Below are 16,485 nucleotides of genomic sequence, written 5' to 3'. Positions count from 1 at the left end.
ACTTGCCATCCCTTTCTGTCCATCTGCCATCCATTATTGTGCTCCTTACTGTAACAAAATACTCAGGAAAAGCTCTCTGTATTCCTTAATACTGTTTCCTCACTGCCCAGCCATTGCACTCAGACTTTCATCATTTCCACTCCCACATTAATTTCTTACCCAGTCTCTCAGTGTCACTCTCAATTTGCACACCTGTACCTCTGCATTTCTTCAAAATTATTAGTAAAGATTTTGAAACTTAACACTCCCCTGCTTAAAACCAGTTTCTAGACACACACCAAGAATGCTTTGGGCTGGGTCCAGGCATTAGTATATTTGAATAGTTGCTCAGATAATTCTAATATCAGGCTGAAAGCCCCTGCCCTAGTGGCTTCTCTCATCCTCATAATAAAAGTTACACCACTTTATAACCTACAAGGCTCCTGACTAGTTCTCTGATGTCATCTCCTACCTATTTTCTTCACTGCCTCCCTCTACTATATTGGCCTTCTTCAAAGATGCCAGGACTTTGTTCTTAGCATCACTGTGTCTGTAGTACTAGAAAGTACCTCTGGCACACTGTATTTGTTTAGTGGATATTTGTTCAAGTAATATTTTATGGATGCTGTTTGTTCTTATTCTGTAGTAGCAATTACCCTATAATTAAAGCCAATTAGGTTCCTGGTGTTTAAGAATGCTACCAAAAATCCTGTTTGAACATTATGTCACAGTCTCCCAGGGTCCAGCCATCCCATCTTCCAACATGTCTACTATTTTTGCTGTCAGAATGCCTGCTTTTCTCGGTTTTTGTCTCTTGGCATGTGCACTGTTGACACTTCTGATCTTTTTTGGTGTCCTGTTTCTGCTTTTATTTTGTGTAATTTTTCTTTATTGTTAATCACATTTTCTGTGGATAAAAAAAAAGAGTGCTCTTACCAGTCAATAAGATTTTCTTCTATAGGTGAACAGTCTACTCATAGGATGTCTAGTACATAATCTTTGGATCTTATCTACGTTTATTCTTGATGGATGCAGGTGGGCTGCTCCTTTGTTGTGAGAAAGGGAGGTGGAATAGATGGGGAGGGTCAGATTCTTAAAAGAGGAAGATCAGGGGATGTACCTGTTTCTGGGGTTAGAGTTTGAAGACTACTTAATGCAAAGTTGAGATTTTCATCTCATCAGGGGCCTACAAAGTTTTTCTGTAGAAGTCCTGATACAAAAATTTGGGGCTTTGTGAGTTTGCTCTGCCTGAGTGAATGGTGGCCAGCATGACAGCCAGAAAGTACTAGGAATTTAATGGCTCTGGGAGTAGTCTTTAACCAAGAAAGTGGTTAGATACCCCAGCTTCTCTTTTCTTAGTGGGGACAATTCTTAGGCATGTTCTACATAATTCCTCGGAGGGTCTCTAGCATGACTGAACTCCAGTTATCCACAGCAGTCAATGAACCCTTAATAGACTTTTCTCCATCCGTCTACTGTTCTTAATCCCCTCAAGTGTGCTTCCTCCCAAAGTACTCATCTCAGGTTTGCCTTTTGGGGGAACCCAAATGATAGAAGTCTGTGTTTGCAGACTATTGCTGTAATTAGTAGGGTACGGCTTTTTCTTCCCTTCTCTCCCCAGTGGGAGATAAGGCTTCCTTAATGGTTGACATTGGCACCAGAGTACAATATAGCGAATGGACTGAGATATGGGGAAGAAAGTATTGTATGCCTACCTATCATTAATTCAGGTCAGTTCAGCCTTACTCAACTCGGTTCATTCTTTGCTGGTTATCTTTTTCTGCCTTAGGTTCTCTATTCAGGAAGAGAAAAGTAAACTGTCTATAACGTGTGACAATTTATCTCACAGTAAATGAAAAGGTCCCAACCTTGGTGATTTTCTGTGAGCTGGATCAGATTTGCGGTTTCTGAAAGTTAATTGACAAATCCTGTGCTGGAAAATAATTTAAGATACAAGTGAGTGCTTATAAGACAGGAGTTACATATATTTCCACAGCCAAACTTCAAATAACATGATTGGGTTTTCCCAAATTTCCCAAAATTTCAAAATGGCAATATAATCTTGCAAATAACTATAGTTCTCCCATTAAAGTACTTACTAATGGATTTTTTTTTAACACCTAGAGAATTGAAAGTCTTTTTCCACTTGTGACGTGTTTTCTTTCACAATGAGTAGTTCAATCATGTAATGTAAGTTTTACCATTAGAGAAGGTGTTTCTAGGCACATATTCAATGTGGAAATTTTATTTTTTACTACATGAGGCTTTCAGGTATACAAGTTGTGTTTTTAAAAAGTTCCATATTTGGGGTGCCTGGGTGGCCCAGTTAAGTGTCTGACCCTTGATTTTGACTCAGGTCATGATCTCACTGTTTGTGCATTTGTTCGTGGGTTTGAGCCCCGTGTCTGTGCTGTCAGCACAGAGCCTGCTTGGGATTCTCTGTCTCCCTTTCTCTCTCTGCCCCTTTCCCGCTTGTGCTCTCTCTTTAAAAATAAATAAATAAGCCTTTTTTTAAAAAGTTTCATACTAGTATATGCTTTTAAGCTCATGTTTTTAAAGTTGACCAATGCTTTTTAAAATCTGTATTAAAATGAGCTTTTTATAATAATAGCTTTTGTTTTTACTTGCAAGAAGGTTATTTTCTAGGTTTTTTTCTTCCCCTGGAAGGCTTTGTTTGGCTGCTCTTTTTTTGAAATATCCTGTCCCCATTTTTAGTTCCTACTTCAATGCATAAGTGATCTAAAAAGTCTCTACTTTCATTGCTATTTAAAAACTAGCTGAAGGGGTGCCTGGGTGGCTCAGTTGGTTAAGCGTCCGACTTCAGTTCAGGTCATGATCTCACGGTCCGTGAGTTCGAGCCCCGCGTCGGGCTCTGTGCTGACAGCTCAGAGCCTGGAGCCTGCTTCATATTCTGTGTCTCCCTCTCTCTCTGCGCCTCCCCTGTTCATGCTCTGTCTCTCTGTCTCAAAAATAAATAAACGTTAAAAAAAAGTATAAAAAAAAATAAAATAAAAACTAGCTGAGGTTGGATTTTATTTTGCAGGTTTTTTGTTATGATCTGCTTTATTGAGGGAAGCCAGATCTTGTGTTTATTCCTTAATTTGATTTCATCTACTATAATTGCAGAAGGCTGTAAAATAGTTCAATAGGTATTAATGTTTTCTGTTATGCTTGTATCAAAATATGGTGCAGGGAGTTGGGTCAGTGTAACTTGTACGTTACTTGGAATGTATTTGGGACAGCCTTTATGGTTGGGATATAGTTTCTTGGGTTTTATTGTTGTTTTCTCTTACTCATGGGTTTTGTTTCGCATGCTCTTCTTCACCTAGGATATTCGTTTTTGTTCACTTTGATTCCGCATCTTACTCTTCAGTACTCCTTACGCACCTCAGCACACATCTGCAGCCTCATAAACAAACCTCAGCCTTCTCACCTGCCCTATCAGAATAGTGTCCATTCCTCAAAGCTGGGCTCAGAACCTACCAACTCAACCTCATTAATTTTTCCGAGTCTAGTCCCCAGGGTTCTCCTTGTTCTCTGAGTGACTCTAGTGTCACTCTTCATGCTGTGTGTCCCATATTGCACCTGATGTAAGCATTATTAGTTATCCTGTATATGGCCTCAGCTACCTTGTTTATGGCCTTTCACAGGCAGAGGGTGTTTTCTCAGCTATTTAGTATTTCTTTTGTACCTATCACATAAAGACACTTAGTATTTAATTAGTTGCTTGTATTAAACACCCAATTTAGTTTTCCTCTTGTAATTTCTCTTAAGGTAATCTTAGTGATTTTTTTTTAAGTGTTTTATTTATTGCTTGTTTTTTTATAGACGTAAAAAAAGATTGGTCTGACCATGCTCTCTGGTGGGAAAAGAAGAAAACTTGGCTTCTTAAAACACATTGGACCTTGGATAAGTACGGCATTCAGGCAGATGCCAAGCTTCAGTTCACCCCCCAGCACAAACTTCTCCGCCTACAGCTTCCCAACATGAAGTATGTGAAGGTGAAAGTGAATTTCTCTGATAGAGTCTTCAAAGCTGTTTCTGACATCTGTAAGACTTTTAGTAAGTATTAAATTCTTCTTGAAATTATGAGTTGTGTGACATATATATGACTGATATTGACCCTTAGCTTATTTCATGGAATAGGGATTGGGGTGAGCTATCTATGTTTGTATATGTGTGTTCATTTTTCACTTCATTCTTTAAAGTTTTGTATTCCTTTAAGATAAGTTGTTGAGGTAAGATGGATCAGGAGGAGTCTAACATAGGCTCTTGACTTACTAGAAGTGTATCAGGTATGTATTATTATGTAATACTTCATTCTGATGACTTAATTTATTTCTTGGGAAGGAGAAGAAAAAAGGCATTATTTTCAGAGTGTAGCTTTTGCATTGTTTTCTTTCATGTAAGTCTCCCTTTGATTTTAGTGATTCAGGCAGATTGTGTCACTTCTTTCACTGAAGGTCCTGACACAGCTCTTAAGGAAATGACTATGAGTATTGTCTTCCTTAAGCGGTCTACAACTTGAACTGTCTTATAGTAATTCTCTTTATGCCTTCTGAAGTGAAATGTGGGTTATTTTTGGCTGACCCAGTTATGTCATGACAGAAGGTATTCAACGATCAGAGAAAATGTGAACTATTGTCATTATCACTGGTACATAATTCTGATGTAGCATAGATTTAGGGGAGCTTTAGGACATTACTATTTTGATCTAATGACTGAAATTACAGTGTTTTTTTTATGTTTAATGGAATTTTTTGGAAAAAATAAAATACAGAAAAGTATAAGGAATTATATAAAAATTACCTAATTCCTGTTATCTTAGAATTAATACCTGAAATTTTTGCCATTTGGCAAAACTTTCTTTTAAAAAGTGATAATAATATAGGTAAACTTCTTGAGTCACATTCTCATAATTTCCCTTCACAAAGCTCAGTATCATAAGTTACTGTGTATTCCTCTAGTACTTTTAAAAAAACATTAACACACACATGCACATGAATTTATCCATATTTGTGTGTGTACATATATCCATAAACAAGACGTTACTGCCATTGCTCTGTGGGTGTTTTTGTTTTGTTTTGTTTTTTTGCAGTTTTGTATTTGTATGCACGAGTTTCTCAAGTGGTTGGTTATACAGTAGTCCCCCAATTTTGTGCCCCGGTAGAAGAATGAAACCACAGGTAGTAGTACCTCTATATATACTGTGCTTTTTCCTGTACATACATACCTTTGATAAAGTTTAATTTATAAATCAGGCACAATAAGAGATTAATAATAGATAGGAAGGTAGAACAGTTATAAAGATATACTGCAATAAATGTCCTATGAATTGGTTTCTCTCTCAAGATATCTTATTGTCCTGTATTTTCACTTCTTGTGATGAGAAAATGCCTACATGATGAGATGAAGTGCGGCAAATGATGTAGGCATTGTGACATAGAGTTAGGCTACTACTGACCTTCTGATGATACGTCAGAAGGATCATCTGCTTCAGACCACAGTTAACTGAAACCATGGAAAATAAAATCATGAATAAGGGGCAGACTGCTGTACCAGTTTACATTCCAACCATCAACATATGAAAATCCATTGTCCCAAAATGTCACTAACACTTGAATATTGTTGGGTTTTAGTGTTTGGTTCTTTGAGTGAAAAAATAACAGTATTTCATTTTAATTTATAAAGCTAAGTATGTTTTCGTATCTGTATTAGCCATCTAAAGTTCTTGTGTTTTAAAAAACTAGAGGAGGGGAACCTGGGTGGCTCAGTCAGTTGAGTGTCCGACTCTTGACATGCTTAGGTCATGATCCTGGGGTTGTGGGATCAAGCCCCATGTAGGGGCCTCTGTGTTGAGTGTGGAGCCTGCTTAGTATTCTTTCTCTCCTCCTCTGCCCCTTGCTCGCGTGCTCTCTCTCTGAAATAAAAATTTTAAAAAAAGGGAAAAACCTTTATTTTTTAGAGAAGTTTTTAGAGCAGTTTTAGGTTCATAGCAAAATTGAACAGAAAGTACAGAGGGTTCCCATTTACCCTGTGTCCCCACACATGTACAACCTCCCGCTGTCAACATCCCACACCAGAGTGGCACGGTTGATAAGCCTACACTGCACACATCATTATCATCTAGAGTTCAGGGCTTACACTAGGATTCACTCTTGGTATTATACAGTCTGTGGGTTTGGACAAATGCATAATGCCATTTGTCTATCATAGTATCATGCAGAGCAGTTTCACTGCCCTAAAAATCCTCTGTGCTCTGTCTATTCATCCTTCCCTCTCTCCCAACCCCTAGCAGCCACTAATCTCTTTACAGTTATTCCATAGTTTTGCCTTTTCTAGAATATCCTACAATTGGAGTCATTCACTATGTAGTCTCTTCAGATTGCTTCCTTTGTATAGTAATATGCATTTAAGTTTCCTCCGTATCTTTTCATGGCTTGATAGCTTATTTCTCTTTAGCAGTGAGTAATATCCCATTATCTGGATGTACCACACTTTATTTCTCCACTTATCTACTGAAGAGTATCTTAGATATTTTCCAAGTTTTGTAGTTAGTAAGTAAAGCTGCTATAAACATTCGTGTGGAGGCTTTTGTATGGACCTATGTTTTCAACTCCTTTGGGTAAATCCTAAGGAGTGTGATTGTTGGATCACATGGTAAAAATAGGTTTAGTTGTTTAAGAAGCCACCAAACTGTCTTCCAGAGTAGCTGTACCATTTTGCATTCGTGCCAGCAATGAGTAAGAGTTCTTATTGTTCTGAATCCTTACCAGCATTTGGTGGTATCAGTGTTCTGGATTGTGGCCATTTTGATAAATGTGCAGTGACATTTTATTGTTTTAATTTTTATTTCCCTGATGACATAAGATGTGGAGCATCTTTTCATATGCTCATTTGCCATATGTACATCTTCTTTGGTGACGTGTCTGTTAAGGTCTTTGGCCTTTTTTTTTTTTTTTTTTTTTTTTTTGAGGGAGAGACAGAGCATGAGCAGGGGAGGGACAGAGAGAGAGAAAAGGAGACACAGAATCCGAAGCAGGCTACAGGCTCTGAGCTGTCAGCACAGAGCCCAACAACATGGGGCTCAAACTCATGAACTGAGAGATCATGACCTGAGCCAAAGCTGGACACTCAACCAACTGAGCCACCCAGGCACCCCCTTTGGCCTATTTTTTAATCAGGTTGTTTTCTTATTGTTGAATTTTAAGAGTAGGCGTATTTTGGATAACAGTACTTTATTAGATATTCCACTGTCTGGTTTGTCTTTCTATTCTCTGACAGTTTCTTTCAGAGAACAGAAAATTTTAATTTTAATGAAGTCTAGCTTATCAGTTATTTCTTTCATGGATCGTGCCTTTGTCATCATATCTAAAAAGTCATCAGTAAACCAAAGGTCATCTAGATTTTTTTCTATGTTACTTAGGGGTTTTACAGTTTTTCATTGTACACTTAGGACTGTGATCCATTTTGAGTTAATTTTTGTGAAGGGTGTAAGGTCTGGTTCTAAATTATTTTTTACTCGTGGATGTCCAATTGTTCTAGCATCATATATTGAAAAATTATCTTTCCTCCATTGTATTGCCTTTGCTCTTTTGTCAAAGAACAGTTGATTGTATTTATATAGGTCTATTTCTGGGCACTATATTTCTGTTCCACTGATCTATTTGCTTTTTTTTTTTCCCCAGTAGCACCCTATCTTGATTATGTTACTTTTATAGTATGTCTCGAGGTCATGTAGCATCAGTCTTCCAACTTTGTTCTTCTCTCTTGATATGGTGTTGACTATTCTGGGTCTTTCGCCTTTCCACATAAACCTTAGAATTAGTTTGTTGGTATTCATAAAATAACTTCCTGGGATTTTGATTGCATTGAATCTGTAGATCAAGTTGAGAAGAGCTGACATGTTAACAATATTGTGTGTTCATATCCATGAAAATGGAACATCTCTCCATTTATTTATTTCTTGATTTCTTTCATCACAGTTTTGTAGTTTTCCTCATTTAGATCTTATACATATTTTGTTTGATTTATACACAAGTACTTCTTTTTGTGTATGTTAATGTAAATAGTATCATGTTTTAGGGGCACCTGGGTGGCTCAGTTGCTTGAGCATCCGACTTTGGCTCAGGTCATGATCTCACGGTTCATGAGTTCGAGGCCTCACATTGGGTTCTGTGCTGACAGCTCAGAGCCTGGAGCCTGCTTTGGTTTCTGTGTCTCCCTCTCTCTCTCTGCCCCTCTGCTGCATGCTCTCTGTCTCTCTGTCTCTGTCTCAACAATGAGTAAATATTTAAAAAATTTTTAAAAATACTTAAGAAAATAGTATCATGTTTTATATTTCAAATTCCACTTGTTCATTGCTGGTATATAGGAAGGCAATTTACTTTTGTACCTTTACTATGTGTCCTGCAACCTTGCTATAATTATTTGAGGAGTTTTTGTTGATGCATTCAGATTTTCTATAGGGATGATGATCATACCTGTGAATAAAGACAGTCTTCTCCGTCCCAGTCTGTATACCTTTTATTCGCTGTTCTTACTGCATTAGCTAGTACTTCAAGTAAGATATTGAAAGGCGGTGGTAAGAGAGGATATCATTGCCTTGCTCTTGATCTTAGTGGGAAAACTTCCAACTTTATCACCATTAAGTGTGTCCTTAGCTAAAAGGTTTTTGTAGGTATTCTTTATCAGGTTGAGAAATGTGCCTCTATGCTCATTTACTGAGATTTTAATCATGAATGGGTATTAGACCTTGTCTTTTTTTTTTTTTTTTTTTTTACATCTTTTGGTATAATCATGTGATTTTTTTTAAAATTTAGTCTTTTGATGAGATGAATTATGTTGATTTTTGGATGTTGAACCACCCTTGTATGGTTGGCATAAATCCCACTGGGTCACAATGTATAATTCTTTTTATGCATTGTTGGAATCTACTTGCTAATATTTTGTTGAAGATTTTTGCATAGATATTAGCCTATTATAGTTTACTTATAATGCCTTTAGTTTTTGGTATTAGAGTAATGCTGGCCTCATAGAATGATTAATCCGTCTGCATACATGAAACTAGAGTCCCACAAAGAATGGGAGTTGGGGAAAGGGACACAAATTATTTGAAGAACTGATGGTTTAAACCATAACCCACCATAAATCCACAGATCTAAGAAATGCAATGATCCTAGAACAGAATAAACCTAAAGAAAACTATGCCAGGATACATCAGAATTAAATTGCCGAAAACCAGAATAAGGATAAATTCCTCAAAGGCTAACAGAGAAAACATACAGAAGAACAAATAAAAGAATAGTGACGGACTTCTCTGAAATTACATGAACCAGAAGACAATAGGAAGACATCTGAAAATTATTGCAGGAAAAAACCTAGGATTCTTTACCCAACTGCAAAATCTTTTTAAAATGAAGACAAAAATTGAGACTTCTGTAGACAAAAGGTGAAAGACATCACCAGCAGACCTGAACCATGAAAAGGTTATAGGAAGTTTTTCAGATAGAAGAAAAAGGATACCAAATGAAAAGTATTTTTATAAATTAGACTGTTCCTGCTTCTGTTAGTTTCTTTTTTCCCCTTTAATAGCTAGTAAGGGGTTGTATTTTCCTGCTTCTTTTATACTGAGTTAAAGTCAAAAAGGACTTACAGGGTTGGGGGGGTGGGGAATGGGTTAAATAGGTGATGGATATTAAGGAGGGCACTTGTGATGAGTACCAGGTATATATGTAACTGATGAATCACTAAATTCTGTTCCTGAAACTAATACTACACTTTATGTTAAACACTAATTTTAAAACGTGAAAAAGAAAAAATGGCTTATAAAATCACTTTTCTGCCCTCTTTCTCCCCAGCTCCTATTCACATTAGTGCCACTTTCTACTCGTTGTTTCTGACTTTTGGTTCCATAATTCTTTTTTTAATTTTTTAATTTTTTTAATGTTTATTTTTGAGAGACAGACAGAATGTGAGTGGAGGAAGGGCAGAGAGAGAGGGAGACACAGAATCTGAATCCAGCTGCAGGCTCTGAGCTGTCAGCACATAGCCAGCCCAGCGTGGGACTTGATCTCACAGACCACAAGAGCATGATCTGAGCTGAAGTTGGATGCTTAACCTACTTAGCCACCCAGGTGCCCCTGATTCCATAATTCTAAATAATATACCATTATTTCTTGATTTTATCAGCTTTAGATATCTGTTCACTTCTTTTTGCTGAAATGTTTCTTTTCCCCCTTATCATAACTATTATAATTTTTGACTAAATAATTACTACTTACATTATTTCAACAAGGTGTATATTTTTACTTGGTGAACCAAAGTGTGTACTTTATCCTCTCATATGCCTTCTTGTTTATCATTTGCTTAGTTTTCAACCTGTATCAGTTGCTGATTCTTCTGTATTCTACATTCTCTATGATATCATCTACTCCTTCCTTCCTCCCCCCCCCCCTTTTTTTTCCCTAGACAAACTCTGAAGCCGCTCAGTACTCCTGCTCCAATCTGAAGTGGATGCTTTCTAGTCTCAAGTATGTAGTCATGGCTCCAGGACTTCCCTTTACCATCGTCCAGGCACAATGTCTTCTCCTCTCTCATATTTAATCCTTGCATTTTCCCCAGTATTGATTTGTTCACTTATTTTGGTGGACTGTATCATCTGCACAGTAAGAAAAAAGTGAATGGGATGTAAATTTTTGAGATGTTAACATTATTTTGTCCTTTGATAGAATTGTTGGTTTGAAAATTATTTTTCCTCAAAATTGGGAAGTGTTATTAAGTTGTGTGTTGGCTTTCAGTGTTGGTAGTAATAGTCCTGATGGTGTTCTTAATTTTTATTTTCATCCTTTTGTAAACTGTTTTTCCCCTTCTGGAAACTAATTTCAGGATCTGTTCTTTTCTCTGCCATGTTGAAATTTCATGGTAATATGCCCTAATTCTTCTTTTTTATTTTCTCTGTTCTCTCTGTTACTAGTAATTGATTAGGCATTGTTGTTGGATTGATTCTTTTACCTGACTTAACATGTCTTCTATTGGATTTTTTATTGTGACTATCAAATTAAAATTTCCAATGTTTTCTATTTTATCTGGATGTTTGTTACTCAGGTATTCATGAATACACTTAAGATTTGTGGATTTTATGTAAGTTAAACCTCAAAAAGAAAAAAAGAATTAAAACAAAAAGGACTCCTTCTCCCACTGTTAATACCCAAGATCTTTCTTTTCTTTTTTTTTTTTTTTAAAGTTTTTGAGTATAGTTGACACAGTGTTAACTTCAGGTGTACAACATAGTGATTCATCACGTTTATACATGATGCTATTGTATCCCCCGCTGCTGTTCACATATTTTACCCATCCCTCCCAACCCCCTGCCCTCTGGCGACCATCAGTTTGTTCTCTGTATTTATTAGGTCTGATTCTGATTTTTGTTTGTTTATTGATTTGTTTTTTTTAGATTCCACATATGTGTGAAATCGTATGGTATTTGTACTTTCTCAGACCTATTTCACTTAGCATAATGTTGTTGCAAATGGATGATCTCATCCTTTTTATGGCTGCATAATATTCTGTGTGTGTGTACATAGATATATAATGTGGAATATATATGCATACACCACATCTTCCTTATCTGTTTATCTATCAGTGGATGTAGGTTGCTTCCATATCTTGGCTATTGTAGGTAATGCTGCAGATAAACATAGGGGTGTATATATCTTCTAAAGTTAGTGTTTTCATTTTTCTTGGGTAAATACCCTGTAGTGGAATTATTGGATCATATGGTAGTTCTATTTTTTATTTTTTGAGGAAACTCCATACTGATTTCCACAGTGAGTATACTAATTTACATTCCCACCAACAGTGCATGAGGGTTCCTTGTTCTCCATATCCTTGCTAACACTTGTTGTTTGTCTTTTTTATTTTAGCCATTCTGACCAGGTGTTCTGATATCTCATTCTGGTTTTGATTTGTGTTTCCCTGGAGATTAGTGACATTGAGCATCTTTCCATGCATCTGTAGGCCATTTGTATGTCTTTGGAAACGGTCTATTCAAATGGTTTTCTGCCCTTTTTTTAATTGGATTGTTTTTTGGTGTTGAGTTATATGAGTTCTTTATATATTTTGGATGTTAACTCCTCATTGGATAAATCATTTGCAAATATCTTCTCCCTTTCGGTAGGTTGCCTTCTTGTTTTGTTGATGGTTTCTTTTGCTGTGGAAAGCTTTTTATTTTGGTGTAGTCTCATTTTTGCTTTTGTTTCTCTTGCTTCACGTTGCTGTGGTAATTGTCAGAGAATGCCTGCATTGTCTTCTAGGATTTTTATGGTTTCAGATCTCACGTTTAGGTCTTTAATTCATTTTGAGTTTATTTTTGTGTTAGAAAGTAGTCCAGTTTTATTATTTTTACATGTAGCTATCCAGTTTTCCCAGCACCATTTATTGAAGAGGCTGCCCCCCCCCCCCCCTTTGGCTTCCTTTTTCACAGATTAATTGACCATATGAGCATGGGTTTATTTCTGGGTTCTCTATTCCATTGATCAGTGCATCTGTTTTTATGCCAGTACCATAGTGTGTTGATTACTACAGCTTTGTAGTGTATCTTGAAATCTGGAATTGTGATACCTTCAGCTTTGTTTTTCTTTCTCAAGATTGTTTTGGCCATTTAGGGTCTTCTGTGGTTACATACAAATTTTAGTACTATTTGTTCTATTTTTGTGAAAATGATGTTGGCATTTTGATAGAGGTTATATTGACTCTTTAGATTGTTTTGGGTAGTATGGACATTTTAGCAATATTAATTCTTCCAGTCTGTGAGCATGGAGTATCTTCCCATTTGTTTGTGTCATCTTCAGTTTCTTTCATCAGTACTGTATAGTTTTCAGAGAATAGGTCTTTCACCTCTTTGGTTAAGTTTATTCCTAGGTATTTTATTTTTTGTGGTGTAGTTATTAGGTAGAGTTGTTTTCTTAATTTCTCTTTCTGTTATTTCATTATTGAGATATATATAGAAACACTACTGATTTCTGGGTATTAATTTTGTATCCTACAGTTTTACTGATTACCTCTAGTAGTTATGTGTCAAAGTCATTATGATTTTCTGTGTATAGTATCATGCCATCTGCAAATAGTGACAGTTTAACCTCTTCTGTACCCAGTATGGATGCCTCTTATTTTTGATTGCTGTTTCTAGAACTTCTAGTACTCTGTTGAATAAAAGTGGTGAGAGTAGACATCCTTGTCTTGTTCCTGATCTTAGAGGAAAAGCTGTCAGTTTTTGCCACTGAGTATAATATTAGTTATAGGTTTTTCATAGATGGCCTTTATTATGTTGAGGTATGTTCTCTCTACACTCACTTTGTTGAGAGTTGTATCATGAATGGATGTTGAATTTTGTCAAATGCTTTTTCCACATCAGTTGAGATGATTATATGATTTTTATCCTTTGCTTTGTTGATGTGGTGTATCATGTTGATTGATTTGTGAATATTGAACCATCCTTGCATCCCCATAATAAATCCCACTTGATCATGGGGAATGATCCTTTTAATGTATTGTTGAAAGTAGTTTTTGTTGAGGAGTTTTGCATCTGTTCATCAGTGATAGTGGTCTGTAGTTTTCTTTTTTTTGTGGTGTCTTTGTTTTTGGTATCTGTGTAATGTGGCTTCATAGAACATATTTGGAACCTTTCTCTCTTTCTATTTTTGGAATACTCTGAGTAGAATAGGTATTAACTCTTTTTTAAATATTTCATAGAATTCATTCACAAATCCATCTGGTCCTGACTTTTATTTTTTGGTAGGTTTTTGGTAGGTTTTATTTTTTGTTACTGGTAGTCTGTTCAGATTTTCTGTTTCTTCCTGATTCAGTTTTAGAAGATAGTATTTTCCTGGGAATTATCTATTTCTTCTAGGTTGTTTGTTGGCCTATAATTTTAGTATTCTCTCATAATTCTTTGCATTTCTACTGTATTGGTTGTTACCTCTCCTCTTTTATTTCTGCTTTTATTTGGGTCCTTTCTCTTTCTTGATGAGTCTAAGGGTTTATCAATTTTGTTTATCTTTTCAGAGAACCACCTCTTTGTTTCATTGATTTTTGTTTTGTTTTCTTTTGTTTTAGGCTCTATGTCATTTATATCTGCTCTCATTTTTATTTCCTTCCTTCTACTCACCTTGTGCTTTGTTCTTCTTTTTCTAGTTCCTTTATCTGTAAGATTAGATTGTTTGACTTTTTTTATTTCTTGAGGTATATATTAGTATATATTTCCCTCTTTGAACTGCTTTCACTGCATCTCCTAAGATCTTTCTTAATCTTTAGCTGTTCTTTATAACATCCTATTCATCTGTCATAGATGTCATTGTCTTACTAAGAACTGTATTTAAGAAGGTTTTGTTTTGTTTTTCTATTTTCTGCATTATGTCTGGTTTCACAAGTTGTTTTTCTTTTCATTAGGTCTTTTTCATGTTAGAAGCTCTGTGAGTTCATTCCATTGCTGCCATAACAAATTTTACCATAACCTTAGCAGCTTAAAACAACACAAATTTATTAGCTCATGGTTCCCATAGGTTAAGAGTCTGGGCACAGTGTGGCTCAGCTGGCTCTTCTAGTTAGTCTTATAAAGCTGAAAGTAAGGTGTTAGCAGGGCTGTGTTCCTTCCTGAAGTCTCTGAGAAAGATTTCTTCATGGTGGAATTTGGTTCCATGTGACTGTAGAGACCAGGGTTTCCCCTAGTTGTCTGTGAGAGGTCATTCTCAGCTTCTAGAGTCCTCCCAAATTCCTTAACAACAGGTGGCTTCCTTCCTCCATTTTCAGAGCCAGCAATAGCAAGTCTAGTCCTTACTCTTCACATCTGTCTGGCCCTCCCTTCTGTCTCCTCTTTCCTGTGCTTCACTCTACTGCCTTCCTCTTCTGTTTGGCTGGCCTCGTATGATTACATTGGACTCACAGAAAGAATCAAGATAATCTCCCTTAAATCAGATGATTAGTAGTCTTAATTCCTTTTGCAGTCTCTTCTCAGTAGTCTCTAGATTAGTGTATGATTGTGTATAAGCAGGGACAGAAATTTTAAGGAGTTATCTCTAGAATTGTAACCCTCCACAGACTCCTTTATCAAATGTCTATCAATCATTGATTGTCCATTCATATACTTAATAATGGGGCACTACAAATACCAATAGGTTTAGCTTGTCACCCCTCCGTAGGATATTTAGCTACCGAGTAAGCTTTATCAAATGTCACTATCTAGAAGATTTTTCCCTAGGGCTGTTTAGATTCTCTTCTAAGAAATCCTAAAGGGCGTGTATCTAGGAGGTAAGTTTAATCCATTATGGGACCGGATTCATTTTTTATGTCTGTTTTCAGTGCTTGATATTTGGTACTGTGAGTCAGCGTATTTCCCATTGGTATCTCCTTTTGCAAACCCCTTAATTTTATTTTTCTTCACTTTGTTACATCATTGACTACTCTCCCAATCTGGCTTATGTCTCCCCAAGTTTTTCTGACTTTTTTATGTGCTGTTTTCTCCCATTCTTTTGTCCTTATAAGTACATATTTTATATGTGTGTGTGTATATATATATATATATACACACACACATATAAAATAAATATATTTTTTAATTTTATATTTTATATATTTTATATATATATATTTTATATTTTATATTTATATTTTATATTTTATATATATATATATATATATTTTTTTTTTTTGGTATGATTTTGGAGAGGAGTGAGAATTAATGCACCAGCTCAATACAGATGTGTAATATATATTTTATATTTTATATTTTTAAATATAAATATAAATATATTTATATTTATATAACTATATAATTTATATATTTATATAATTATATTATATAATTATATATTTATATATATTATATTTATATATATAAATATATAATTTATATATTTATATAAATATAAATATAAATAAATATAATAAATATAAATAAATATAAATAAATATATTTATATTTATATAAATATATAATTTATATATTTATATAATTATATTATATAATTATATATATTTTATATATATTATATATATATTATATATAATTATATAGTTATATATATTTATATATATTATATATAAATATATAATTTATATATTTATATAAATATATATAAATATAAATATAAATAAATATAAATAAATATAAATATAAAATATATTAATATATATTTTATATTTTATATTTTATATATATATATATATATATTTTTTTTTTTTTTTGGTATGATTTTGGAGAGGAGTGAGAATTAATGCACCAGCTCAATACAGATGTGTAACAAGAAAGTCTCAAGACAAAATACCTCCTAGTCCTCCAGGTATATTTTAGTTAAGTATAAACTTTAATTAGTTATGCTCTTCACCTGGCCCACTTTTACATGTGATTCAGATTTCAAAATTCACCAGTTTAGTCTTTCTTGATACAAGACACAGTAAGTAAATCAGTCCTAAATTCCTGTATAAATGAAATCATTAGTATCTTATGTG

At 35.0% G+C, this 16,485-nt stretch overlaps 1 protein-coding gene and 1 long non-coding RNA gene across 8 annotated transcripts in view; one reads left to right on the top strand and one right to left on the bottom strand.

Annotated features, from left to right (window-relative positions):
- Positions 1-16,485, bottom strand: part of LOC132669867 (uncharacterized) — a 171,358-nt gene that overhangs the window by 27,659 nt on the left and 127,214 nt on the right. The window lies entirely within an intron of this gene.
- FERMT2 (FERM domain containing kindlin 2) overlaps positions 1-16,485 on the top strand; it is an 84,549-nt gene that overhangs the window by 29,393 nt on the left and 38,671 nt on the right. For all 6 annotated transcript variants that reach the window (XM_060619867.3, XM_060619868.3, XM_060619869.3 and 3 more), the window contains exon 3: positions 3,808-4,041. In XM_060619867.3, the coding sequence (XP_060475850.1) occupies positions 3,808-4,041 (234 nt within the window). The remainder of the gene's footprint in view (positions 1-3,807; positions 4,042-16,485) is intronic.

This window comes from Panthera onca, chromosome B3 (genome assembly GCF_046562875.1).
Source record: "Panthera onca isolate mPanOnc1 chromosome B3, mPanOnc1 haplotype 2, whole genome shotgun sequence".
Lineage (NCBI taxonomy): Eukaryota > Metazoa > Chordata > Mammalia > Carnivora > Felidae > Panthera > Panthera onca.
The sequence above is the reverse complement of the archived record's forward strand: the minus strand, read 5'-3'. Positions and strand labels throughout refer to the sequence as shown.